At 39.5% G+C, this 27,725-nt stretch overlaps 1 protein-coding gene and 1 long non-coding RNA gene across 4 annotated transcripts in view; both read right to left on the bottom strand.

Annotated features, from left to right (window-relative positions):
- Positions 1 to 26,482, bottom strand: part of LOC149819911 (LRR receptor-like serine/threonine-protein kinase ERECTA) — a 61,052-nt gene extending 34,570 nt beyond the window's left edge. The window contains exons 1-3 of one of the 3 annotated variants that reach the window (XM_089982310.1): positions 25,904 to 26,219; positions 22,874 to 24,604; positions 20,751 to 21,317 (exon numbers count right to left, since the gene is read on the bottom strand). In XM_089982310.1, coding sequence (XP_089838436.1) covers positions 20,983 to 21,317; positions 22,874 to 24,604; positions 25,904 to 26,177 — 2,340 coding nt within the window. In that variant the 5' untranslated portion in view covers positions 26,178 to 26,219 and the 3' untranslated portion in view covers positions 20,751 to 20,982. Of the gene's footprint in view, positions 1 to 20,750; positions 21,318 to 22,873; positions 24,605 to 25,036 lie in introns of those variants that run through there. The other 2 variants (XM_089982309.1, XM_089982308.1) reach the window with 2 other exon arrangements.
- LOC149819912 (uncharacterized) lies at positions 7,658 to 12,341 on the bottom strand. The gene is made up of 2 exons (XR_016426745.1): positions 12,088 to 12,341; positions 7,658 to 7,921 (listed from the first exon to the last, which is right to left on the bottom strand). It is a non-coding gene; the product is annotated as an uncharacterized LOC149819912 (long non-coding RNA).
- Positions 26,483 to 27,725: the final 1,243 nt, after the last annotated feature.

Below are 27,725 nucleotides of genomic sequence, written 5' to 3'. Positions count from 1 at the left end.
TTCAGGTGCTGAAGGAGAATGACCTATGTGTCAAACGAGAGAAGTATCTCTTCGGGCAGGAAGGGATCAGTTTCCTTGGCCACGTTGTGGGGCGTGGTGTGCTGCGTATGGATGGGCAGAAGATAAGGGCCATCCAGGAATGGGTTCCGCCAAGCAAAGTGCCAGAACTGCGATCATTCCTCGGTTTGACAAACTATTATCGGCGTTTCATCGAAGGTTATTCCCTCATTGCTGCGCCCCTCACAGATTTGTTAAAGAAGAATCGGGTATGGCTCTGGACAGGAGCGTGCCAAGATGCCTTCGATGGCTTGAAAAAAGCCTTAGTGAGGGAGTCAGTGCTGCAACTGCCTGATCATTCGAGACCCTTTGAAGTCCACACCGATGCCTCAGACTTTGCCATTGGCGGAGTTATTATGCAATATGGTCATCCGATCGTATATGAGAGTCGCAAGCTGAAGGATGCAGAGAGGCGTTACACAGTGCACGAACGTGAGATGACCGCCATTGTGTATTGCCTCAGGACCTGGCGGCACTACCTTTTGGGTGCCGAGTTCGTCGTCAAGACGGACAATGTGGCCACGAGCTATTTTCAGACACAAAAGAAGTTGACGCCTAAACAAGCTCGATGGCAGATGTTTTTGGCTGAGTTCGACTTTGCCTTGGAGTACAAGGTTGGAAAGACCAATGTTGTGGCGGATGCCTTGAGCCGTAGGGGTGAACTGGCAGCTGTGCGTGCGGAGTCTTCTGAAGTGTATTTAGAGGGTGCATTGCTGAGCCGCATCCGCGAGGATACGCAGCAGGATCCGACCGCACAACACCTTGTCTCTCTGGCGCAGGCAGGAAAGACTCGACGATTTTGGCTACAGGATGGCCTCCTCGTAATAAAAGGGAGACGCATCTTTGTACCACGGTGGGGAAGCCTTCGCCGAGAGCTAGTCAAGGAGTGCCATGATACACTATGGGCCGGCCATCCTGGTCAGGAGCGGACCTTAGCACTCATTGAGCGCGGCTACTATTGGCCGCAGATGAGAGACGATGTTGAGGGGTATGTGCGGACATGCCTCATCTGCCAGCAAGATAAGGGGACAAACCAGAAGGCTGCCGGTCTCCTTGAGCCTCTACCAATTACAGAACATCCTTGGGATAGCATCTCTATGGACTTTATTGTTAGTCTGCCGAAGGTAGAGGCACTCAGTTCTATTTTGGTTGTGGTGGATCGTTTCTCAAAGTATGCCACCTTCATCCCAGCTTCCAAGGAGTGCCCTGCAGAGTTGTTCGTAAAGCATGTGGTGAAGCACTGGGGCATACCAAAGAGCATTGTGAGTGATCGCGATGCTCGCTTCACGGGCAAGTTCTGACGTGAAGTATTTCGGCTACTTGGCTCTGAGTTGCTGTTTTCAACAAGCTTCCATCCGCAGACAGATGGGCAGACAAAGCGTATCAACGGGATACTGGAGCAGTACCTTAGGCACTTTGTTAGTGCCAATCAGAAAAATTGGGTGAAGCTCCTTGATGTGGTACAATTTTGTTATAATCTGCAGAAGAGCGAGTCTTCAGGCCACAGTCCGTTCGAGATAGCCACGGGACAACAGCCACTGACCCCGCACACTCTTGCCACACAGGAAAAGGGAAGGCCATCGTTCGCCTATCAGTTTGTTCGTGACTGGCACGAGCAAAATGAGTTAGCGAAGACATTCTTACACAAAGCGGCAAAGAGAATGAAGAAGTGGGCGGACAAACACCGTCGGCCCGCAGGGTTCCAAGTTGGGGACCAAGTGTTGATGAAGTTATATCCTAGTCGCACAGGCATCTTCCGTGGGCGGCACCGCAGACTACTCAGAAAGTATGAGGGACCCTTCACCATCACCAAGAAGGTGGGCAAGCTGGCATACAAGCTGGAGTTGCCCCCAGACTTCAAGGTGCACCCGGTGTTCCACGTGTGCAACCTCAAGCAGTTCCATCCAGACGATGGAGACCCGGAACGCAGTGTGCCGCAACGCGCTCCCATCATGCAGAGGGCCCCGGCAGCACAACGGGCCAAGAAGCACCTCAGTCAGATCCTTCGCCACAAGGTAAACTACTTGGGACAAGCGAAGAAATACTTGGTGCAGTGGGAGGAAACAACGGAGCCAACGTGGGAGCATGCATTTCGAATGAACAGCCACTACCCGGCTGAAGTCAGGGCTTACCACGAAACAGATGGCGCCGAGGACGGCGCATGATTTGAATGGGGGAGCATGTTCCCTTGCGACTTACAATGTACAATTGCGCTTAGAGTCTGTTTTGCTTTTGTTGAGTCTGATGTAAGTTGCCCGGTTCAGGTGAATCAATACCCCGAAGGGGCAACCCATATACTTGAACTGTAATAGCCTGCGGGCAAAATTGTGAATGAAGTAAATGCGTTGAGCTTTCTTTTGTTCACCCTCGTTGTGATTGCTTCTTGTGATTGCAACTTCTCTCCCTCTATTCTCTCATGCTCTCTTGCACTCTGATTACAAGCTTCCGCTACCGGCAAGCGAGCTTACGAGTAGGCTTGCGGCGGTAAGGAAGGACCGTCGCGCCGCGCTGGCCCATTGAAGGAAATAGGCCCGTGACACTCTGAGTGCAAGGCATGGAAAATAAGAAAGTGAACTAAGAAACACAAAAAAAATGGACTTACTACTGTTAAGGAGCCACTCCAAAAAAAAGGGTTGTCCCCAATTTTAGAGCCAATCTTTTCCCCTTTCATGGAGTCAATACAGCTCCTTACTTGGTCGAGTCCAAAGAGAGAGAGTCAATATATATATTACATCTCCAGTTTCACATGGACTTTTAGAGAGCCTTCTTTCGATTTTAGTTTTCCATCAGGGCAAGTGGTATACCCACTTCTCTCCAGTTCCTAGTGAAATTTTTTCTAATGGATATAATTTTGTTGACCTGCATTTCCATGCAGGGCCTTTGCTAGGCCTCCCAAGCCATATGATACGGATTTGTCTCTTTAACTCGACTCGACTTCTCTTTAGACAAGCAAATGAGGGGCCATGCATGAAATAGACAGTTATATGATCTTTTTTTGAAGTGAAGTCTTAGTTCCAACAAGAGCATTTTAAGTTGTGCTAGGCCACTTATGACTGGTAAACTAACAGAGGATTCCAAGTTTGAGTTTGTTCAACTGTGTCTCATCCTTGTGGCAACCTGGAAAACTGAATATAGCTAAACAATCCAAGGGCAAGTTAGCTCGTTTATAAAAAGAAATTACATTGTTTTAAAGATGCAAGTAGTAGGATTTGAACTGTCGATCTTTTCAAATGACTTGTCAGGCATTATTTTCTATTGCACGAAAACTAACACTAAATCTAAGGTTTTATTTGTTAGAATATGGTTTGTGAAAGTTACAGTGGTCGTTTACCCAGTGGTAGCTAGTCTCAACCTTCATCTATATGGGCTGATTTGATAGGTATATCATTTAACCAATTGTATACTTGATTAGTTTAAATACGCATTCTGAGAATTTCTAACACATTTTTTTTACAGATGATGTTTCGCCTGTACATGACTCACCTACAACAGTTGTTCATGCAAGTCACAAGCCAACGCAGGATGTAGAGTCTTTTCAGTCTGACATAAGAAGACTCATTCAAATAGTGTATATCGATAATCGCTCGTAAGTATTTCATTTTCACTTATTACTTATCTTATAAATATTGCATATTGATAGTTAATGTATACCAATTCATGTGCAGCACGAGGTTCGAGCCACAAGAAGTAATATGAGATATTAGGATTTCACTACTTCAACATCTACTAGGATCGGTCGCTCAATGAAAAGAGTACCCGAAGGAGGTGTTGGACAGATTGTGGTGCTCATTCACGGTATACAATCGTTTTTCATAGTTAATGCATTGCATATTTAATTTTTTGTTATAGTCATGTCTACTGACTTTTTAAAAATATTTGTAGGTTTCGAATCGCTTCGCGACTATGATGGAGGAACAGGATGCAAGGAAGGTATGACAGAAGGTGACTGCCAATCGATTTGCAAACATGCTGCATAATATGAAGACTGCAGCAAGAAAAATATCTGACGGGATAGATGATCCACTGTAGTGTAAGGGCCATGAACATCCTACTATTAGGTCAGATGTTTGGAATGCAATATGCGGCAAGTGGGTGAGGCATGAATTTCAAAACCGCTCAGCGAAGGCTGCACAAAACCGAGCGAAGATGCCTGATGCCCATCTACACACAGGTAGATTTAGGACTTTTGGGAGCTACCTGAAGAAAATGGTAACTCATCAATATATACATTGTCAGTTTTATAAGTATTGTTGCAAACATGTTAAATAATTCTTTTATCATTTAACTTCGTAGGAAGCAGAAAAATGAGTCATTGTGTCATACAAGGATGTATTTGTTGAAACACATAAATGTAAAACCACGAGAGAGTTCGTATTAGAGTAGGCAAGAACGACAATGGTATGTATTTATTGTATTAATAATCATTATAATATACAAGTTATCATAAACATTGTAATTGTTAATTATTAATTCATACTGTAATCATTATTTTGTAGGAGTCATATGAGCAAGAGATGGTAGAGCAATATGACGATGACTCTACTCAGCATCCATCATTTGATCTTGTAGCATGGGTGACTGCAATAGGTAAGCCCAAAAAGGGTTGTGTGTTCGGTTTTGGGAGTAATATGAACACCTCACCAGTCGTTGCTTTCTCCAGTCACGGCTCACAGAGTTCTCCCATCAGCATCAGCTCCAAGCATTCGACTGACCCGCCTAATTCTTGAGATGGTATACGCCAGCTCGTTAAGGACACAATGTGTGACTACTTACATGATGCAATTTTTGACGTTGTCCGTAATGAGTTGAGCAGTTTTTTTTAGAATAGGGGAACTTCGACTGCAGGTGAATCTCAGGTATGAAAGTTTTATGTTATGTATTATATGTCGTTAGATTTTATGTTACTTTGATTCCATTAACTTAGGTGTATTGCATATAATTTATTTCAATATATTTTGTTTATGAATATTAACCTTTCTTTTCTCGTGTAGGTTATTGGCGATAATCAGCGTAGTGGAGCTGAAGGCACAGATCGAGACAATGAAGAAGAGGACGCACAGAATCTTGGCGATGATTAGATTCATGTGTTGAATTTATTGTACCTTCTTTTTGTTTCAAAAATGTAAATGTTCAATTGTAAATAATTAGAACTTGCGAACTTTATAGTGGATCGATTAATTGTTTTAGTTTCCTTTTATATGTATTTTAATGTGTACTTTGTATTTTATTCACAGAAAATATAAATTGTATCACGAGAAATTTTTTCTAGATATTTATGTCTTAAACATATTTTTAAAATTTTTTTTTTGCGACGGATTAGTGATGGATTAGCGACGAAAATATCCGTCGCTATTTGATACCGATGTTCAATTTAGCGACGAATTAGGAACGGATTTTAAGTTGTCGCTATTTACTAGTTGGTTAATGTTTGTGTGACGGATCTTAATTCATCGCTGGGTTCATCGCTATAGTATCGACGACATTAGCGACGGATTTTAATCTATTGCAAAACCATAATCATCGTATAGTAACGACGGCGTTGCGACGAAGCTTGGCATTCGCTAATTTATCGCAAATTAGCTACGGAACTGGCAATATATAGTTTCTGTCGCTATTTAGCGACTATAATTTTGTGATGAAAGTTATCCTTCGTTACGCCGATGCTAATCCATCGCTAAACAATTTAGCTATGAATTAGTTTTGGATTAGCAATGGATTAGGGTCGTCGCTAATTCACATATTTCTTGTAGTATCACCTGTACACGCAATTCAAATCCATGATGTTTACCGGTATGCATTCTTATTTTTTATTTTCATTTGGATCAAACTCTAATATTGGGTTATGGGTTCACGATCAGATTTGACCCAGACCCAGACCCAAAATAGAAAACTCAATAAAAGGTGGTGGTTTTCAATTTCTGAGAGGGTTTCTCAAAAGCCAAAAACCAACACTATGTCGCCCCCCTTCACAATAGCGTCGAACCTTTGGCGGCCACCAGCACCGATGCTTATGCCGACGAAAGCCACCTACGACCACAAAAATCTAAAATTGAAATGGATTCAAATGAATCTTTACGGGCCCTGTTCTTTTGCACTTTTCTTACACATCACCTGCTTACAAAACTGTTAAAATAAGTAGAAGTCTATCTTCTTTTCTCTCTTTGTGCAAGTGAGGGTTTAATGAAAAGTTTAGGGTCTCCTGACACTTTAGAGAGAGAGAGAGAGAGAGAGCAATTCGGTAGTGGGTTAAGGTCCAACAGTAATATCTTAAGGTATTCGATATTAAAGGTAATATCTCATGATATTTAAAAAAAAAAGTTAAGTTTGCATTTCTTATTTTTTGTTTTTTTATATTTTAAAACCTTTAAAACATGTTTATTTATATTTTTAAAAGAAAAATAATGCAAAACTTATTATTTTCTTAACTTTTTTATTGTTATTTATATATTTTTATTTTTTAAACTACTTAAGTATTCTTAAAATATTCTCATGATTTATCAACTTTGAAAATCTCTCCAAGAAATACCTTAACCGAGAAATTACTTTTAACTATACATGTGACTAGGATCAAAACCAAGATGAATGCACCATGGAGCTGTGAGTGTAAGGCATATGTAATCAATATGCACCCCTGTTTAATTTTGGTCCCCTTCATGACCTGTTTGCTTGTACCCATCAGATGGCGAAGATTTTTCAACAAGCAAGCCAAATATGTCCCATTACCTTGATGAGACTGCTGATGGGACAGGATCATTCATCGGTTATCCGATATCTCTTGTTCTAGTGATCTGATTGTCTCCAAATGCTCAAGTTTGTATAGACTAGCGTACTTTTTTTTGTGTGTGAAAGACAAGCTGGGGTTAGTCTGACCCCGACCTGAATGTATCAAATTTACGATTTAGTACGTGATTCCCTGGGTCTCCCGATCAGGGGGAACGATCTTTCCACATTTTGTGGAGTCCCTCCCTAGCCATTTGAGTGTATTTTGGCTTTTGAACAAGAAATTTAAAGACCCCCCTTTTGCAACCAAAAACATTTTAAAAACCTATTTTTTCCCTAAATCTGTCAAATAATGACTTTAGTAGGAGTAACTCAGGTCCAGGGGTAAATCCGAGGGGTGATAAGGGGATTGAGCCCCTCCTCAAGTTTTAAAAATTTTCATTAACAATTTATATTGCCCATTTATATTTTAGTTTTATATTTTATTTTATTATAAAGATTTTTTGCCCCATTTAAGCAAAATATAAAAATTTGTTTTGCCTCCTTTTAACCGAAATCACCTCTTTTATATTTTAGTTTTATATTTTATTTTATTATAATAAAAATGTGCCCCCCCCCCCCAAAAAAAAAAAAAAAACCCCAAGGCAAAATCCTGGATCTTCCACTGCTTAGGTCACCGTGTGTTATGTATGATGAAAATATTAAACTGTACAATAAGCAAAACATGCAGTTTAAAGCAAAATTGTACAATAAGCAATACTCCTCTGTCTGGGCGCAAAAACACCTAAGCTAGCCATACGCCTAAGTAACACCACTGTTCGCCAATCAACCAAATGGCACTTACCCTGAAGTTGACACTCAGACCAAAGAAAATCCACCATTAAATGACAAATCTGCTTTTCCACACCCACAGACATCACAAACATTGACATGAAAAAATCAGAGATAGAAGAAAGAACATGTATGATTAAATTCATACGGCCAGTGATGGAGAGATAAGACACCTGCCACGAAAAAAGTTTGGTTTTCACTTTTTGAATAGTTGAAACCCAAGCAACAGAGGCGAGGCACTTCACTTGTAACGGTAGTGTTAAATACGTCATCGGCAACTTAGAGATCATGCAATTAAAAATCCATTGTCCCGCTGCAAGCATAGAACACTCAACATTAAACATGGTAAGAGAGCATTTGCTATCATTTAGAAAAAGCTCAAAAAGAGAGAGAAAGAACTTGAGAATAAGTTTGAATCTAAGCATTTGTTGCATGTTTACTCGCTGAAAAATAGTCATATCATCAGCATAAATAAGAATATAGTTCAGAAACTCCGAAACATTTAAAAGATCTATCATGCGCTTCTCTACAACACGCTTAAGCAACACCACGAGACCCTCAGCAACGATATTGAACAACAAAGGTGAGAGAGGGCAGCCTTGCAGTAATTCATGCCCCAACTTGATCTAGCCACCTCTAATGTTGTTAATCTTAATCATAGCCTGAGCATTAGAGACAAATTCCCTCATCCACCCAGAAAAATAATGACCAATGTCAAAATTGAATAACATTTGAAATAAGAAGGGCCAATGCACAAAATCGAAGGCTTTATGAAAATCTAATTTAAGAGAACAATAGGACTGGCCACAAAGATGTAAGAAGTGAATGACTTCAGAGGCCAAGATGAAAGAATGATGAATCCTCTTATTTTGGATAAAAGTGAACTGAGAGTTCAAAAAATATTTGGTGAGCCATAGCCTTCAACCTATTAGCCAACACCTTAGCGTTCATCTGATAGAAGACACTTAACAAAAATCGGGCGAAACCTAGAGATATGAGTGGCAGTAGCATCTTTCAGAATTAAAGATATAATTGTCAAGTGAGTTTGAATAGGAAATCTGGAGTTGCGATAGAACTCATCAAACATGTTAATAACATCAGGCTTGACACAAGACCAAAAAATCTTAAAGAAATTCACATGAAACCCATCAGAACCTGGAGCTTTCTACCCCGACAAATCTTTGAGGGCCCTAAAGATCTCATTTTCATAGAACTTCATTTGCATAGATTTGGATTGATCTTGTTAAATCGATCCAACAGAAAAATGACGAATGACACCCTTCACGGTAAGCAAAACAGAGTATAAATCTTTAAAATATTGAGTGACAACTGAAATAACGTGATGATTAAAGTAAGGAACACTCCCAGTGGTGATTGATGAAAAGACATTTCTCTTATAACGATGAAAAATATATAAGTGAAAAAATTTAGTATTATCATCTCCAGTCGCAAGTAATTTTACCCTAATCTGCTGCTTCCATCTAACTTCCTCCTTGACTTTCTAGTTGTTTAAAAGCGTTGCTAACTTAATGGATTTGGCCTGCAAACTCTGTAGTTGCAAAACAAAGAGAGACTCCGGAGAAAACATAGTTAGATACAACGTTGAAATCTCTTGTTCTTAAGAAACCATTTGCTGAAATTTAACTGCATCTGGACTATAGAGACAAGTCTTGATATCCTTAGCCATTTGAGCAAGTATACTATATGTTAAGTTGGGATTGTATTTTGGCTTTTGAAGAAGAAATTTTTTAAAACTATACATTAACTGATTATTGTCCTTGTGGTATTTTTTGTTACCTGTTCTGTGAGTAGAGATGGACTTGGCCAGGCTGCCCAAGAGAGCATATCAAAATCACTTTAAGAAGGTGATTTCACATCTTCATCGTCCATTGGGTCATCTCATCAAGACTCTATGGTCTTTATGGAATTTGTGGACAGTGAGGGTGTCAAATCAATTTCCTTAAGTTTGAATTTGTGAAGTCTCGTCAACTTAGTGATGTTTAACTAAGTTTTGACAGTTTATTGAAACATTTGGTTTGAAAATATTTTTCATCAAATATACATATTCTTTTTGGGATACCAGACAAAAATTGGCTCTCCAAATGACATTTTTTCTTTTGAAAAAATGGGTTGATGTTTCTTTAGGGCATCAAAGAGTCATCTGCAAAGAAAATTTGAAATGGTCAACACTTACACGACATTCGAAAAGATTGTACATTAATGAAGCCATGTCTGCCAATTTAATGGGACTTCTTTTTTTGGGAAATTTCAATTTAAAGACCCACCTTTTGCTACCAAAAACATTTTAAAAACCTATTTTTCCCCTAAATCTGTCAAATAAAGACTTTAGTCGCAGTCACTCAGGTCCAGGGGCAGATCCGAGGGGTGATGAGGGGCTTGAGCCCCTCCTCAAGTTTTGAAAAAATTCCTTAAAATTTTATATTGCCCCCTTTATATTTTAGTTTTATATTTTATTTTATTATAAAAACTTTTTGCCCCCTTTAAGCAAAATATAAAAATTTGTTTTGCCGCATTTTATATTTTATTTTATTATAAAAAGTTTTTCCCCCCTTTAAGCAAAATATAAAAATTTATATTGCTCCCTTTATATTTTAGTTTTAGATTTTAATTTATTATAAAAAAAATGTTTGCCCCCTTTTATGCGGCGTGTTTGTATTTTAGTTGCAGGCCAATTTTTTGCAAGTGATCCTAAGCGCATGTTTGGAAGCAAGAAAAACTCTCATAAGAAAAGAAAATTTTACCTATGATAAGTTTTGATATGATAACTTTTCCTTTTTGAAAATTTTGTGCTTGTTTGTGTAGAATGAGAAAAATTATACAAGAAAAATTTTCGTTTGTTTGTTTGTGCGTGGGAAATTTTTTCTCTTGTATCAAGTGCTAACAAAATGGTAGTTCTTCTCATGCAATATTGCTAATAAAACAAAACATGCACTGATAAAATGCATTTTTTAACATTAAATTATCAAAATATTAGTTTTTATTGTTTAAAAAATTTCATGTCCTCCATCATATTTTCTAAAAGTTTTTTGAACTTACGAGTCAAATTTTTTCTTTCCTTTTAATATTTTGCATTTAAGATTGCAAAATTATTGTTTGAGTCTCAAACTACTCTGCATTTTCAACATCATCTACTAACTTTCAAGTGCATGATATCAAGTTTGACATTTAAAAACAAAAAAAAGGGTTCTGAAATGCTTAGTAGCTTTCAGGAAATATGTTCATATGTACAGTCTTGTTTTAGTTCATAATAGCTTCATTTTGGCAAGTTAGATCAGGCAACCAAAGTGGGGGAATCTCAAGCAGCCGCAAATGGCAATTAAACTCTGAAATTACATGTATTCTGCCTCTGCATAACTTTATGAGCACAAGATTTTGTTCATAGGCGAGGGGGTTGCGGCGGCCCAGTTTAAAAAAAAATAAAAATATTAAAAGCCCAGTCCTAGCCCAGCCCTGATTCCATATGAAATAGATTTTTATCCATTTTTGTAGCCCAGTCCTAGCCTAGCCCTGACTGCAGCAAATAGTTTGATTTGTCCAAATGAAATAGATTTTTATTAATAATTGTAGCCATTTTTTATTTTATTTCAATTTTTTTTTGGGGGTGCTGCCCTCGAGCCCCAGACTGTCACACCAAATATATAATTTTTTTGCTACACCCCTGTTTGCGCCCCCCCCCCTCACATGAATCCTAGCTACGCCCCTGATTCTGGTCATAAAGAACTCCTGCTAAGCATCAATTACAATTGGGTATGAATCACAGACAGGTGTTCAGACATCAAAAATGCATTTTGTTGTAGAAAAGGGGAAACAGGGAACTGAAAATACATAATGAAAGAGAAAGAAAGAAGCAAGGAAAAACAAGACACACAATTGTCCAGCAGATGAATGCCTGAAAAAGAATTCAATGGTCCACAAATTATTTGACATCAAAGACATCTCAAAAGAAATGCCTACAAAGAACAAACAAGATTCACAACTCTAAAAATTTAAGAAGCAAAGGAAAAACGTGAGCAAGCATCCATTAGACAGATACTTGAATGAAAAGAATTTTAAGATTAAGCCTCCATCAAATATATGATACCACCCACATATAAACCAATCAGCATATGCAAATTTAATCCTCAATATGCATATTCCTTGGAGAAAATAGTTTTTTTAACATGGAACAAGTTAAGAGCTTTAATCAGCATGAATAAAGAAGTGAAAAGAAAATCTTTTCATTTCTTCAAAAAAAATCAGGCAAGAGATTCACTTTTGTTCAGCATTACAAATCATATGAAACAAAAGAAGTTTTGAAGCAGCACGAGCGAGTGTTCTCAGAGAAAACCAAACACTTAGAAAAAAAAAGACATGTTTTTATTCATTATTAGAGCAGATAAATGTTACCAGATAAAAACAATAGAGAGAGAGAGAGAGAAAGAGGGAGTGAGAGAACGACAACAGAGACAGAGGGAGTACCTGCGACGGAGGAGGACTTTGCCGGAAGAGGATGCTTGGATGAGTAGGACGCTGCCGGAGGAGGAATCTCTCCCTGGCTGCAGCAAAGCGAAAGAGGGGTGAGAGAGGACTTCGTGCCCAAGCCCAGAAAAAATCTCATAGAAAAAAAGTTATTTTTATAAGAACTCTCTTAGAGAGAATTTTTCTTTCGTTTGGAAGGGTTGGAAAAAATGTATGGTTTTTTCGACCAGTATCACTTTTCTTATATCTTTCCCACTTTCAAACGAGCCCCCAAGTATTTAAGTTGCAGTGAGTAGTGTGTCCAAGCAAAAAAATCTAGCTAGAGGAGATGGTCCCCAACTGTAAAGGGCAGATTTAGGAAGCCAACAAGCATCATCTATGCAAAATAGCTGATGATAATGCAAAATAGTAGATTTGCTCCATTATGAGGTGTCAATAGTAATACATAATTTTTATTTCGATAGACACTGGTAAAATATTTTGGGACGTGTCTTTTGACTATAACTTTAAAAAGAAACTTGTTTTGATGATGTTGTTAACCTTGTTTTAAACCTGCAGGTTTTCATCATTAACCAAGTTTTTATTCAAAAACCAGTTGCGTGTGTAGTTTGGAGGACACCCCAACCAGGCCTTTGGGAAAACTTGGCCCTCTTAAAACTTGGTTTTGAAAAAATTACTTTGAAACTAGATTTTTCAACTAGGTTCTCAAGCCGCCCATGCCAAGGACTCCCTCGGCCACTTGACCACCCCCTTCTCTTACAATTTGATATTGCTCCTTCCACAACTGGCCATTCGTAGCTGTTCACCGGCCAAAAAATGGCCGGAATAGTACCATCTTTGTTTGGACTATCTCAGCCATTTTGCAGAAAGTGAGTGGCCAGAAAATGGCAGAAATAAACTTTTTTATTCCAGCCACTTTGCAGCTACCCATCGATTAGAGAATGGCTTGGATGGCACCATTCAGCAAAGTTGGTGTCATCTAACCTTGAAAATGGTTAAGTTTTTTTTTTTTTAATTGAGTTTTTAACCCAAATTTTAGAAAATTGAGCTTTTCGTCATCAAAACAGCCAAAACCCACGTTTATGAAAAACTCAGTATTAAAGCCAAACCTAACCTAGGTTTTCAAACCCTCGCCTTGTTCTCCAAAAGACCTTAATTTTTTTCAGTTTTTTTTTTTTTTGACAATTCTCAAATTAGAACTTGATGTGACCCATCATTACTCTCAACCATTCAACCAGAATTAAATTCTCTAAAATGATGAAATTATCATTCATCCTTCTCTTTCACAAATATTCCATCATGTTTTTTTTTGTTTATTTAACTCGAGCGTGGCACGATGACTGGGTCGGGCTGGCTCATCTTGCCAAACCTACGGTCATGGCGCCCACATCGTAAAACTCCAAGGATAAGACCCCTGCTCCCGGAGCCTATGCTAAGCATTGGCTTGCGCAAAGAGGCAACGCCCACGGTAATCGAACCTTGACTACCCGAACAGCAGACATGAACAGAGACTGTAACTATGGCATGTTGAGCCAGCACGGCTAGGTCTCTGCGCCTGGAGCGGTTTCTCCAAGTAAAAAAGAAAAAGTTGAATGTTGCTACGGAATTAAAGTGGCTGGACAGATGATTAGAGACCACACTCGTAATTAAAGTGCCTCAAAGGAAATATATGAACCTCTTATCAATTAAACGAATAGATGACCTGCGATTTTAAAGTTGAGGCTCCGTAATGTAATAGCTACAAAGAACATGTTTAATAAAACGGCCTTCCTGCATAAGAAAACACCTTACCTTTCTATGTTGCCAACTTGTTGGCCACTTTTAGAACCAACGGTTGACAATGCATAGCCATCCAGCAATCCAGCACAACCATCTGTTGGACTTTTTGGATCCATAAAAACAGGATCCAAATACTATTGAGATTGAATCGGATCAGAAACCTGATCCGACCCCTTCCAGAACCGATTCAGAGCTGTTTTTGACCGGTTCTTTCAAGTTTTTCACCGGTTCCGGGATGTTGAGACCCTGCTTTCATAAATATAAAGAAATACAAGGATTTTGGCATACGGTTATAGGGTTTTGTGAACTTTTGTTCATATTAAGTAACGGTTTATAAGGTTCAGAACCGGTTCGGACCCTTAGATGACCGGTTCAGGGCGATTTTAGACCGATTCAGAGTGTTTTTAGACAGGTTCCTACATGAGGATCCTGGGTTTTACCCATATGAGCATGCTTTTGTTATTTTTCATGATTTATAAAGTATTTATTTTGAATAATGCATGACTTATGCATGTTAATTCATGTATTTTGCGCTGGTTAAGTTATGCATGATAATTTTAAGCATGAATTATGACTAAATTTATGACAATTAGTTTATGCATTTTTTGTTGAAGTATGAACTGATATTAACTCATGAATATACATGCATTAAAATGTGTGCATGGGCGTGCTCCATAATACGAATAGTTTTTTCGGTAAAAGATTTTGATTAACTGATTCATGTAATCACCAAAGTGATCTGAGTCGTGTTAATTAAAGATTCTTTGGACCGTATTAAGATTCGTAATAATGATTGTGTGTGAATTTATGAAACATCGATTCTACCCAAAGGTAGGTCGTTGGGTTCCAAATTTACACAGGGTGTGATAGTAGATGTGCATTCCAGCCCATGAAGCATGTTCGTACCCAAAGGTACAGTGCTGAATTGCCTCTGGATTCATGATCTACTAGTTTCACCAACTGAAGTCAATTCCTTGAGAATTGAAGAGACGAAGCAATTATGAGTATTGTCGTTTTCACCAAAGTGAAATGATAATGGCTCAACTATGCTTGTCTCAGAAAAGGTGAAAATAAAGGGTCTCACTTTTACCTTTTCAACACAAGTCTCGTTTGAGCAATAATAGTAACTTCTTTCCGTTTTTCGTTTCTTTAATTTATCAGGTTCCTTCCATATTAACGGTTCTAGTAGTATCCCTATCGTAGACGGATCGAATTTTTCTGATTGAAAAGAATTTGTGTTATTCACTTTGGGCTATATGGATTTAGATCTGGCTCTTAGAATTGACGAACCTCTCGCTCTTAATGAGCAGAGCACAGCCGATCAAAAGGCTGCCTCTGAGAAGTGGGAGCGCTCGAACAGACTTAGCCTGTTGCTTTTGCAATCTCGGGTGGCTAAGAACATTCGAGGCGCAATTCCTCATTGTAGGACTGTGAAGGAATTTCTGGGAGCCATTGAGGCTCAGTTCGTCACTTCTAATAAGGCAAGGGCCAGTACTCTCATGTCCAAATTAGTGTCTATGAAATATGCTGGTGACAGTCACATCCGACAACACATTTTAGAAATGAAGAATATTGCGACTCAACTGAATGACATGAAGTTCGCCATCTCTGACTCGTTTTTAGTCCATCTGATCTTAACCTCGTTACCTACTGAGTATGGACCCTTTAAAATCTCCTACAACACACATAATGATGAGTGGTCTTTTAATGACCTCTTGAGTAAGTGTGTTGAGGAAGAGGAGAGATTGAAAGGTGAGAGGGTGCCAAGTGCACATATAACCTCTCATAAGGATAAACAGAGGTCAAGGCCAAAGAAAAGCTCCTTTAAAAAGAAGAATCAGAAGAGAACCACTGGGAAGAGTTCAAACTCTCAGGCGAAAGCCAAATCCCAGTTAGGTGGTCCTTCTATAAAGTGTTTCTTCTGCAAAAAGAAAGGGCATAAGAAGGTGAACTGTTTGAAGTTCAAGAAATGACTCGAAAATAAAGGTAATAAGTCATTCGTTTCTCATGAGTGCAATCTAATTCATGTTCCATTGCATAGTTGGTGGATTGATTCTGGTGCCATGGTGCACATTGCCAACTCTTTGCAGGCATTTCTGAACAAAAGAAAACCAACGGAGCATAAAAGAAACATCTTCTCAAGAAATAAGATGCGTTCACATGTCAAGAGCGTTGGGACCTACAGAATTGTGTTGGAGTCGGGATTCATGTTGGATTTGGTCGATACATTTTATGTTTCATCTTATAGTCGGAGCCTAATTTCAATTTCAAAACTTGGTAAGTTTGATTTTGTGTTTAAATTTGAAAAATCTGAACTTATTATTATGAAAAATTCAATGAATATAGGTTCTGCATATATGTGTGATGGTTTGTATCGATTAAGAACCAAACTCCAAATTGAGGAATCTCACTCCGTTGAGAACACAATGATTGGTAATGAACATGGTCTAAAGGATGATCAATCCTATTTGCTTTGGCATCGAAGATTATGACATATCTCGAAAGAGAGAGTCCAAAGACTCGTGAAAGAGGGAATCCTTGGATCCCTTGATTTTACGAATATAGAGCCATGTGTTGACTGCATAAAGGCTAAGCAATCTAACACATATAAGAAAGATGCCAAACGCAGCAATGGAAAGTTAGAAATAGTGCATACGGATGTCTGCGGCCCTTTTTCACCGTGTTATACGGGTGAAAAATATTTTGTCACCTTTATAGACGATTACTCACAGTATATGTATCTCTACTTATTATCTGAAAAATTTGAAGTCTTTCAAATTTTTAAGGACTTCAAGAAAGAAGTAGAGAAACAAACCGGTGAAGTTATTAAGGTTGTCAGGTCAGATAGAGGTGGCGAATATTATGGTTGTTTCACTGAGATGGGACAAAAGAAAGGTCCATTAGCGCGGTTTCTAAAAGAGGAAGGCATTGTACCTCAGTATACCATGCCTGGTAGTGCTTATGAGAATGGTGTAGCTTAGAGGAGAAATCGTACGCTTAAACAAATAGTTCGAGCGATGTTGAATCACTCAAACTTTCCTTTGACCTTATGGGGTGAAGCTCTTAGGACTGCAGTGCATATTTTGAATAAGGTTCCTACGAAGGTTGTTCAAAAGACTCCTTACGAGTTATGGACAGGTAGAAAAACTTCTTTGTCATATATGCACATATAGGGGATAAATTGAGCTTGAAGGACTCTCCTCAGGATGATATTGCGAAGGCTCAGATGGATGTTGTCCCATATGCTTCAGCAGTTGGGAGATTACAGTATGCGCAGACCTGCACTCGACCTGATATAACATTTGCTGTGGGAATGCTTGGTAGATATCTGTCAAATCCAGGCATTGCGCACTGGAAGGCAGCAAAGAAGGTCATGCGTTATTTACAAGGAACGAAAGACTATATGTTGACCTATAGGAAAGCTGACCACCTAGAGGTCGTTGGATACTCTGATGCGGACTTAGGAGGGTGTATTGACAATAGAAAATTCACTACTGAATACATTTTTCTTTTAGCGGGTGGTGTTGTCTCATGGAGAAGCGGAAAGCAGTCTACCACTGCTGCTCATACCATGGAGGCGAAATTTATTGCTCTATACGAGACTTCGTTACAGGTCATTTGGATAAGAAACTTCATTATAGGTCTTGGTATAGTGGACTCTATTGAGAGACCACTAAAGATCTTTTGTGATAATGAAGCAGCCGTGTCCTTTTCAAATAACAACAAGAGCTCAACATCGTGTCGACACATGGAGTTAAAATATTTTGTTGTTAAAGAAAAGACTGAGAATCATCTGGTATGTATTGATACAATTGGGACGAAAGAAATGACTGCGGATCCCCTTACTAAAGGGCTAACACCGGGATTGTATTCCCAACATGTAAAGGGGATGGGTCTTTTTGATTCCTTCTAATGTATGACAATACATTATGTAATCACATTTGTGTTTATGTTTTGATTCTCTAAGGTTTTGAGTTATTGTTGATTTTGCATAAATGATCTCTCATATGGGTTAGAGAGAATAGCAGAATGACAATGTTAAAGGACCAATAGAATAGGTGAGAGACCAACCTATTCATATAGGTAATTTCTTTGCATGCCTAAGCACTGAAGGTGAATTGTAGTGTAGTACAAGGAAATATGACATTTCATAAAGGGGTGTTCATATCCTTGACTCATATGATTCATCCTTGTGATAAAGGGTGGCATGTGAACCCACATGAAGAATTAAATCGTGATAACGGTATACACCTCGATTTAGTACACTTTTGGTGTCAATGGGCCAAGTGGAAGAATGTTGGACTTTTTGGGTTACGGGTCCAACCCACAGTTTGACCCGGTTTGACACCATCTTAGTGGGTCACGTAAGTGGTTGATTAATGGAGATAGTGGGTGGGAGTTACGTGAATGTGGAGAGACCACATTCACGTAACTGCCCAATTCCTCCATTATATAAAGAGGATAGGGGTTACGAAGTTGATGAGAGTTCGTAACGAATCCCTGCCCAAATTCAGTTCTGCATTCAGGCTTAGCAGAACAGGGTCCTGCTCACCATCGACATTAGGCCTGGGCTCATTGTGGGCGTCTACCGGCTGAGGAGAACGCTGAACTTCCTACACGATCAATGGTGAATCCAGGTACGCTCACTGTCTTGTTGTATTTACAGGGTTTCGCCCAACACCATCTAGCCATTGATTGGATGGCTACGATTGAATGTATGAGTTAGCCAATTTACTCTGGGTTTTAGCCTCAAGAGAAGATCCTCTTGATGAAGAGCTTCTTCCAACTCCTCTATGAGTGTGCTGGCTCACTGCAACACAAAGTCCGAATCGAGTGCAATCGCATGTCACAAAATTTGTGTATTAAGCACCTGATTGCCCTCCATCAGAACTTGGAACCCACAACTAACAGCCCTGTCCTCAAGATGGAGGGTGATTAGGTGCTTAATGCACAAATATTTGTGCAATCATATTGCACTTGTTTGTTTCACCTGCAACACCTCCTCTGTGTTTTTTTTTTATCCCTCAATGGAGTTGAGCCAAACACATGGTGCTCGTGTTTAGGGCTGTTAAACGAGCTTAGCTCAGCATGTTCGGGATTGCTCATTAAGGATAATTAAAGCCTTGCTTGGGGTCCGCTCATGAACTCGCAACAAATCATTTTTTCGCACAACAAGTTCATTTTTTTTTTCTTCACTGAAACAATTTCAATGTAGATCATGGCTTTATATTAACCAACGAGTGATAAGCACGTCAATGTTCTTTATTTTACTTCAAAAGCATTCGATCCAAAGTGTGATTCTTAATATCATCCTTTTATTTTCAAAATATCATCCATATGGTGAGGAGAATAAACCCATGTCGACTAGGCGTGGAGAGTGGGCCTCTCTCTCTACGACAATAAAATCCTCCCAAAGCCCTCTATTCACTTGCTCTCTGCTGCTCTCTTCCTCTTGCTTGACTGAGGGGGATTTTGGGTCTTCCAGGGCACACATTTTCTTGACCTGCCCGGCTGTTTTGGTCCTTAATCAAGCTTCTAGAGCACAAGTAAGCTCTGCATGTACTTGATGAATTTGGTACTGGACTTGGAACCTACGGCCAACCCTTGTGAGCCCAAGTAAGCTTCTAGGGCACACATTTTCTTTTTTGTAAACTCTCTGGTAAGGTCTGGGTGCGACCCAGGCCGACCCCTGTCCGGTCTGGGTCTCACCAAGGCCGACCCAGGCTTGACTTAAATAAAAGCGAGCCCCTTATGTCTTTTATGTTGCAGAGGGGGTCGGCGTCTGAGCCGACACTCTCCCTTGCTCTCTGCGGCAGAGGGTCCGGCGTCTGAGCCGGACCTCTCACTTTCTCTTTGCGGCAGAGGGCCCGACCCTCTCTCTCTCAGTCTCTTGTTTTTTTTTTCGTTTTTCTGCAGCTGGCCGGCAGCCATGGCTTCCGGCCCTCAACCCACTGGAAAAGAAAGGAGAAAACGAAGAAGAAGAAGAAAAAAGAGGGTCTTACCTCGTCGTCGGTGTCGAAATCCAGTAAGTCCCCTGCAAATTTTTTTTCTTCATCCTCCCTCTGCCGCTCTCTCCCTCTTGCTCGACTGAGGAGGAGAGGCGCACAGTGATGATCGTGGGGGGTGAGGTTTATCCTCATCCCCCAGTATTTTATGGGGAAGGCGGTTTCCCAAATGGGGGAACCACTTTTCCCCTTTTTATTTTTTTTTATGAGGTTATCCCCTTCGACTAAATCGTCAGAGGGGGGCTTACACAAGCTTAGAACTGACAGTAGTGCATGGCTTGCTGTTAAACCCAACCTGGGGTTTCTACACCAATGAGCTTCTGAATGAGTAAGATGGTTTTCGCTGATTATCCAAAAAATGCAAAGAAGAAAAAAAGCCTAAATTGTGTTAAATCTATAAAACCCTTTTGCTCACGAGGCATTAAGTTTGGGGAAATTGACGATTAACATGTTTGCTTCTTTCTCCTAAAGTTTTATGTTGCATCTTTAAACTCTCTGGCAATAACTTGATAGGAGGAAACATAAGATTTCTGCTTAATCAGTGTTGGTGGGATGCACACGATGATTAATTTCAATGATGTCCTATTGATCATGCCTTTGACTAATATGAAGTGGGAAAATAGGTTGCAGTTCAAATGAACCAACAAATTGATAGAATTGGGTCAGACCCCAATTGCACATGACCTATATAGGACTATGCAAATTAAGGGTTTTTTTTTCTTAGACTTTAATCTTGGTCATCCCATTTGACGAGCTAAACACACCATGAAGATGAGAAGAAAAAATGTTCTTTCAGTAATTATCCAAGAAATAGGACATCCAAAATCATTGATTGCCAAATTTGAGCAGCACAATCAGCTTTCTTTTGACATGCATTGATGACACCATAAAGATCTATCCAATATATTGATCTAAAAATCAACTGATTGCAATAATAGTATATAAAAAATGTGAAGTACTCCAAAAGAAAGATCTATGATAGATCCATATGGACAGTGCAAGATCAATGTCCAAAACCAGCTACAAACAGGCTACCCCAACAGTATGTGCAGTAGTGTGTCTCAAAGTGCAATAGGATGGTACTACTTGGGCATGAACTGGGATGGTTGGTTCACAATTTTATTGAAAGTGAAGGCTCTGAAGCAGACGGTAGTGACAGACTCGTCGCTGAAAGTTGCTGTGAAACATCACGCATAGTGGGCCGAGTCTTTGGATTCACTTGTATGCACATGAGTGCGATTGTTGCTGCATGGGTCACTTTCTTTGCAACTTGACCTACTGGGGGCAAAATGCGCCGATCCAGAACATCTCCAAGCCTTAATTCTTGTTGATCTAATATGGATGATATAAGTTCTCCTGGATGCCGTCCCATTAAGACCTCAAGTGCCACCACCCCAAAGCTGTAGACATCACATTTCTCCGTTACACGCATGGTATGTGCGATCTCTGCCAAAGCAAACATCATCATTGAGTGATGAATCAATACATTCTTCTCTGCTTACTCATGTTCCAATTGCATTTTGATGAGGGCAGATGTTTGTTGAAGTGGTAAAAGTAAGTACACAGGCTATGAGTATGTTAACACGGGTTTAAAACCCTAGTGTTGTTGCTACATGCAAAAGCTAAATGGATAGAACCATGTTTAGTCGAGGCGCGGTTTGGTGATCAGGCCCTGACACACAAAATACAGAAAAGCACTACCGCGAGTAGCAATTTTCTGTGTAAAATGCAAACACAGAAAGTTGCTACCCACGTTACCAATTTTCTGTGTAAAAACACAAAAAGCAAAAAAACGCTATACGCATCGTGATTTTCTTTACAAAGTACTCGAGCTCGATCACTGGATCTGCTCCCTATCTTAGTCTATGTGAGCATATCCAGTGTTAAGTGGTCCGCCCTACCAAGGGTAACCATGTAGTGGCTGCCCCTCCCTTCCATAAATAGTGGAGGGGTCCATGGATCAGGTGCAATGACCTTGCACATTTGTGATGTGCCACTGCACTTGAGCACCCTCCATGTTTCCCATACACCATGTTCGTTGTAGGGTCCAACAACAAAAGGAGTAATAGTTCCGGAATCTTGGAACAGTTGGACAAAATTATTTGATGAATTCCTACATGTAATCCAGCTAAAAATAGGAAATGGGGAGCATACATCTTTTTGGAAAGACCTGTGGTTTGAGGATATTATTCTTTAAGATAATTATGAAGCTTTTTACTGGATGGTGAGTGGCAATGCATTTGGATTAAAAGGAATGGCAGGGTCTTCAAGGAAGATTTTCATTCAGTCATGCAAGTTAGAAATCGTATTGAATGGGAGCTGAAAACACATTTGAGTTTAAAGTGGCCTTCGATGGAAATTGACCTTTTTTTCAAAATCCTTAGATGGAAATTGACCTTTTATAAATGTTCTGTTCAGATTTAGCATCTGATTCCTCACCACTCTTTCTTTGTATGCGTTAATTTTTTTTTAATCAATATAAGTCTCATATTTTTCTTTCAAAGAAAAGAATTTAGAATTTTTCTGAAAAATAGGACACCAGGAGACAGCAGTTTTTAATTACTAAATTAAGTAAATAATATTTTTTGATAATTGTTAATAAAATATTATTGAAACCAATTAATAATAATTAAAAAAGAATGTGGTATTGTCTATGCTGGTCATGGTGTGTCATTTGCGCATCCACACGTCTTGTTGTGCTCTCTAACTATGGGAATCTAAATGGCGCGTGTTTCTGACATAACCCTTCATAAAATGACCCTTGGTCGCTCTTAGTCTAAAGTTTTAAAGTTTCAAATAACACTACATGTACCATATCATGCGTTTGAAATCCTTGAGGGGTGCCCCCTTGCTGCAAGGACAAAGCTAGGTGTACACCTGAGTGGAAAAGGGACCACCTAGGTGTACACCATCTGAGTCCAGCATATGTGTAATCGGTGATAAGAGGTGTTTTTTAATCAGCATTGCTAAAGTAAATAAATGAATAAAATTAACATGTATACCTGGTGCAATGTAGCCAAAGGTTCCCGCAGGCCTGGTCCTGTGAGACGTGTCAGTCTTCAGCAGCCTTGCAATTCCAAAATCAGAGATGCAAGGTTCAAAATCTGAGTGGAGCAGAATGTTGCTGCTGGAGATGTCACGATGGACGACTGGTTCCAAGTGATCATGGTGCATGTAGGCTAGGGCATGGGCGACACTTTTTACAATATTCACCCTCTTTGCCCAGTCTAATTCGACAGCCCATTCATCACAACCTAAAATGCTTGTTAAGCTTCCTCTTTCAATGTACTCATAGACCAAGAACATGTTTCTAACATGGCAACAGAATCCATATAACTTTACTATATTCCGATGACGAATTTCCAACAATGTTCTGATCTCATTTATGAAACTTTCATGATTAATCATATCATCTCCTTCAGATTGATCAACTTTCTTAACAGCCAAAGTTTGACCTGTTTCAAGGTTTGCCCTGTAAACTGTCCCAGACCCACCTCTTCCAATGATATACTTGTCCTCGAAATTCTCTGTGGCGTTTATGATATCCTCGTAAACAAGTCTTCCATCATAATTCCATATTGAAAACAAGTCCCCACCATTATTCTCTCTTGGGTAGCTTCCTTCTTTCTTAACATGGGCGGTACAACATTTGGCATAAATCCCAATACCAACAAGCACAAGTGCACTTGCAACACAAACAAGAACTATCTTGAGCACTTTAAGAAATCTTGTTTTCTTTTGATCGTTCATGTCTATGGAAGACTTGCAAGGGTGTAAGCCTTGTTTGGCTTCTCCACATAGACCATAATTTCCTTCAAATGCCTCTGGTGGAGCCATCAAGAATGCTTTGTTGTTTGGTAGAGGACCTTGGAGGTCATTATATGACAAATCAATCGATGTCAAACTGATCATTCCTTCAAAAGACGAGGGAATTACACCTGAGAGCCTATTATGAGAGAGGTTGAAGTTCATCAGGTTTCTTAGTTTCCCCAACTGTGTGGGTATTTGTCCAATAAGTGCATTTCCACTAAGATCTAATGAAATTTGTAGATATGCTAGATTTCCGATTTGAAATGGAATTGTTCCACTAAACTCATTGTGACTCAGATTCACACTAATTAAGCTGGCACAACTTCCGAGTTGTTCTGCTATGTCTCCACTGAGATTATTCATTGACAAATCAAGCCATTGTAGCATGACTAACCTTCCAATCTCAGGTGGAATTCTCCCAGAAAGTCGGTTATTGCTCAAGTTCAACGTGGATAGTGATTTCAATGCACCTATTTCTGTAGGAATTTCACCATTGAAAAAATTGGAAGAAAGTTTTAGCTCCTGTAGCTGAGCCATATGCATAATTGATGATGGAATGACACCGGTTAAGTGATTGCTAGAGATATCCAAGTGTGTGAGATTGTGACATCCTCCCCAATCTGCTGACAGCTCACCAAAGAATTGGTTGTCATTCAAATCAACAAATGCTAGGCTTGGAAGCGCCCCAAAAGCTTCTGTTATATTAAACCTGATTTGGTTCCCATTCAATCTCAGCCTCAACAAGCTTTTGCAATTTGTTAAGCCTCCCGGTCCTAGCCCAGAAAACATGTTGCCCAAAGCAACAAATCTAGATAGTCGTCCACCATTGCAGATTTCTGATGGTATGGATCCAGATAGATGATTACTACTTAATTCAAAATCTTGAAGGTACAAAAGGCTTCCTATAGAGGCAGGTATTAGACCTGTAAGAGAGTTGTCAGATAACTCTAATTCAGTGAGATGATTCAAGTTTCCTATTTCTGGAGGGATGGGTCCAGTCAAATTGTTGTTATAAAAGTATAAAATTGCAAGATTGGACAAGTTTCCTATAGAGGCAGGTATTAGACCTGTAAGAGAGTTGTAAAATAATGCTAATTGAGTGAGACGATTCAAGTTTCCTATTTCTAGGGGGATGGGTCCAGTCAAATTGTTGTGCTGAAAGTATAAAATTACAAGATTGGACAAGTTTCCTATAGAGGCAGGTATTAGACCTGTAAGAGAGTTGTAAGATAAGTCTAATTCAGTGACACGATTCAAGTTTCCTATTTCTGGAGGGATGGGTCCAGTCAAATTGTTGTTATAAAAGTATAAAATTACAAGATTGGACAAGTTTCCTATAGAGGCAGGTATTAGACCTGTAAGAGAGTTGTAATATAATCCTATTTGAGTGAGACGATTCAAGTTTCCTATTTCTGGAGGGATGGGTCCAGTCAAATTGTTGTTATAAAAGTATAAAATTACAAGATTGGACAAGTTTCCTATAGAGGTAGGTATTAGACCTGTAAGAGAGTTGTAATATAAGCTTAATTCAGTGAGACGATTCAAGTTTCCTATTTCTGGAGGGATGGGTCCGGTCAAATTGTTGTGCTGAAAGTATAAAATTACAAGATTGGACAAGTTTCCTATAGAGGCAGGTATTAGACCTGTAAGAGAGTTGTAAGATAACTCTAAATCAGTGAGACGATTCAAGTTTCTTATTTCGGGAGGGATGGGTCCAGTCAAATTGTTGTTAGAAAAGTATAAAATTACAAGATTGGACAAGTTTCCTATAGAGGCAGGTATGAGACCTGTAAGAGAGTTGTGAGATAACTCTAAATCAGTGAGACGATTCAAGTTTCCTATTTCTGGAGGGATGGGTCCAGTCAAATTGTTGTTATAAAAGTATAAAAATACAAGATTGGACAAGTTTCCTATAGAGGCAGGTATTAGACCTGTAAGAGAGTTGTAATATAATCCTATTTGTGTGAGACGATTCAAGTTTCCTATTTCTGGAGGGATGGGTCCAGTCAAATTGTTGTGCTGAAAGTATAAAATTACAAGATTGGACAAGTTTCCTATAGAGGCAGGTATTAGACCTGTAAGAGAGTTGTCAGACAAGTCAAGGTAAGAGAGGCTGGAGAGGCTGCCAATCCCTTCTGGAATCGATCCGAAAAGGTTGTTGCTGTTGAGATTGAGGCTTGTGAGACTCAAGAAGGCTGAGAAGTTAATGGAATGGAGCGTACCCGTTAGAGTTGCGTTTGAAAGATCAATCTCGACGACGCTCCTTCCATTATCATCGCAGACTATCCCGAACCAACCACATGGGTCACTATTGCTAGAGTTGATGTGCAAGGACCATGAATTCAGGTTGGGGTGGTGAGCCTTGAGACTATCCCTGAACTTGATAAGTGCTTCGCCTTGGGCTCGCACTTGTTGTGCATGACCTACGTCTTTGGACAGCAAGAGAGTCCACTGCATAAAAAAAACTACAAGAGAGAATAATTCCCCTCTCCCCATGACCGAGCCACTCAGCAGTGAAAGATACCTTTGTGTGTGTGCGTGTGTGTGTGTGTGTGTGTGTGAGTGTTTAAATAGTTGGGGTCGTGGAAGCAAGGGCGTCAATTCATTGGTGGGTGATGCAGAAACAATAGGACCCTCTTGCACTTTATTAATTTGTGTCCATACGTGAACATGTGGCCTACAGCTTCCTAATTGATAAAGGACTTTGCACAAAGAGATGTGACTTGACCCTGACCCAGACCAAGCCAAACCATTGAAGACGTTTAAATGAGCAGCATTGGGCTTTTTCTTTTTCCCACCCTCTTAACGTATTCCATTCTCTCTTCCACCCTTCTCTTTTATAGTTGGCGTTTGATGCACCGAAAAATAGTTGAGGGACTATTTCTTTCTGCGCCAAAAATGTCCCAATAATTTCCGTATTTGCTTGTAAGGTGGATGGGCCCCACGAGTAAATATTCCTTGCAACTGCTTTTTCGGTGCATCAAAGTTCAATAAATGTCCCAATAATGTCCCAACTACATTTTCTCTCTTATAGTTGAGGGACTATTTCTTTGTGCGCTAAAAATGTCCCAATAATTTCCTTGTTTGATTTTCTCATGGCTAGCACAGTTTGGCTCGGGAAATGCTAGATAACACTCGTAAAATAAGCTAGGTAAGTCTATAATTATCTTGTGTATTTTTTAATGACGAAACCCTCATCGATAACCAGTTTACTTAAAGGTTACAGCGTTACAGCGTGAATAAGGGTTGCTTGGTGCAGCTCAACATTATCTCGTTAAATAAATATATTTGGTACGTATATGATATGTATTTTATGACATAATAGGTCAGTACACTTGGTTGGGGCATGTAGTTGGGAATGAAGTGGGTGAACATTCGATTCCTAGTTGATTCAACATAAAAAAAATAATATTTACTTGTTAAAAAAACCAAAATCACCTTGGCTTGTCTAGCGTTGCTTGTCGCAAGCTTGAGCTTGAGCCTTGGCTTGGTTCATCAGGAGCTTGAGCTGAGGTGTCTTTACTTCGCTAATGACAAGTTGGATTTGGGCTATAACATAAATAGTTTGGATCCAGAACAGCTAAATACATGGGGATTCAATGCAACATCAGATCCGGACCAGCCAGAAATTTCAAAACCCTTATCTGGGATTCGACCCATTTGCATTCCTTAGCTTGGCTCATTTGCCAGCACTTCCATCTTGAGACGGCCAATTCATCATAGCGCTGTCAGGCCATATCATTATGCATATGAAAATTGGAAGCTATCAAATCTTGTATTTGGCAGCTACCACCCCTTGGAGGTGATATTTACCAAGCCCAATTTATAGTGCAAACACAAAGGGAAGGCTGTCTCACCTTGTCAAAATTATCTTATCCTCAGACATGGTAAGGCCCGTGCATTACCCACTCGTTTGTGCTATCTACAACCATCTGTTTTTATCTTCAGTTATCTTCAACAACAACATCGATTATTATCCACTCATTTGTGTTATTTACAACCATGTGGGTTGTCTTCAGTAATCTTCAACAACAACAACATATC

This window comes from Nuphar pumila, chromosome 12 (genome assembly GCF_984573655.1).
Source record: "Nuphar pumila chromosome 12, dmNupPumi1.hap1.1, whole genome shotgun sequence".
Taxonomy (NCBI): Eukaryota; Viridiplantae; Streptophyta; class Magnoliopsida; order Nymphaeales; family Nymphaeaceae; genus Nuphar; species Nuphar pumila.
Note: the sequence above shows the minus strand (reverse complement) of the source record. Positions and strands in the feature narration are given on the sequence as shown.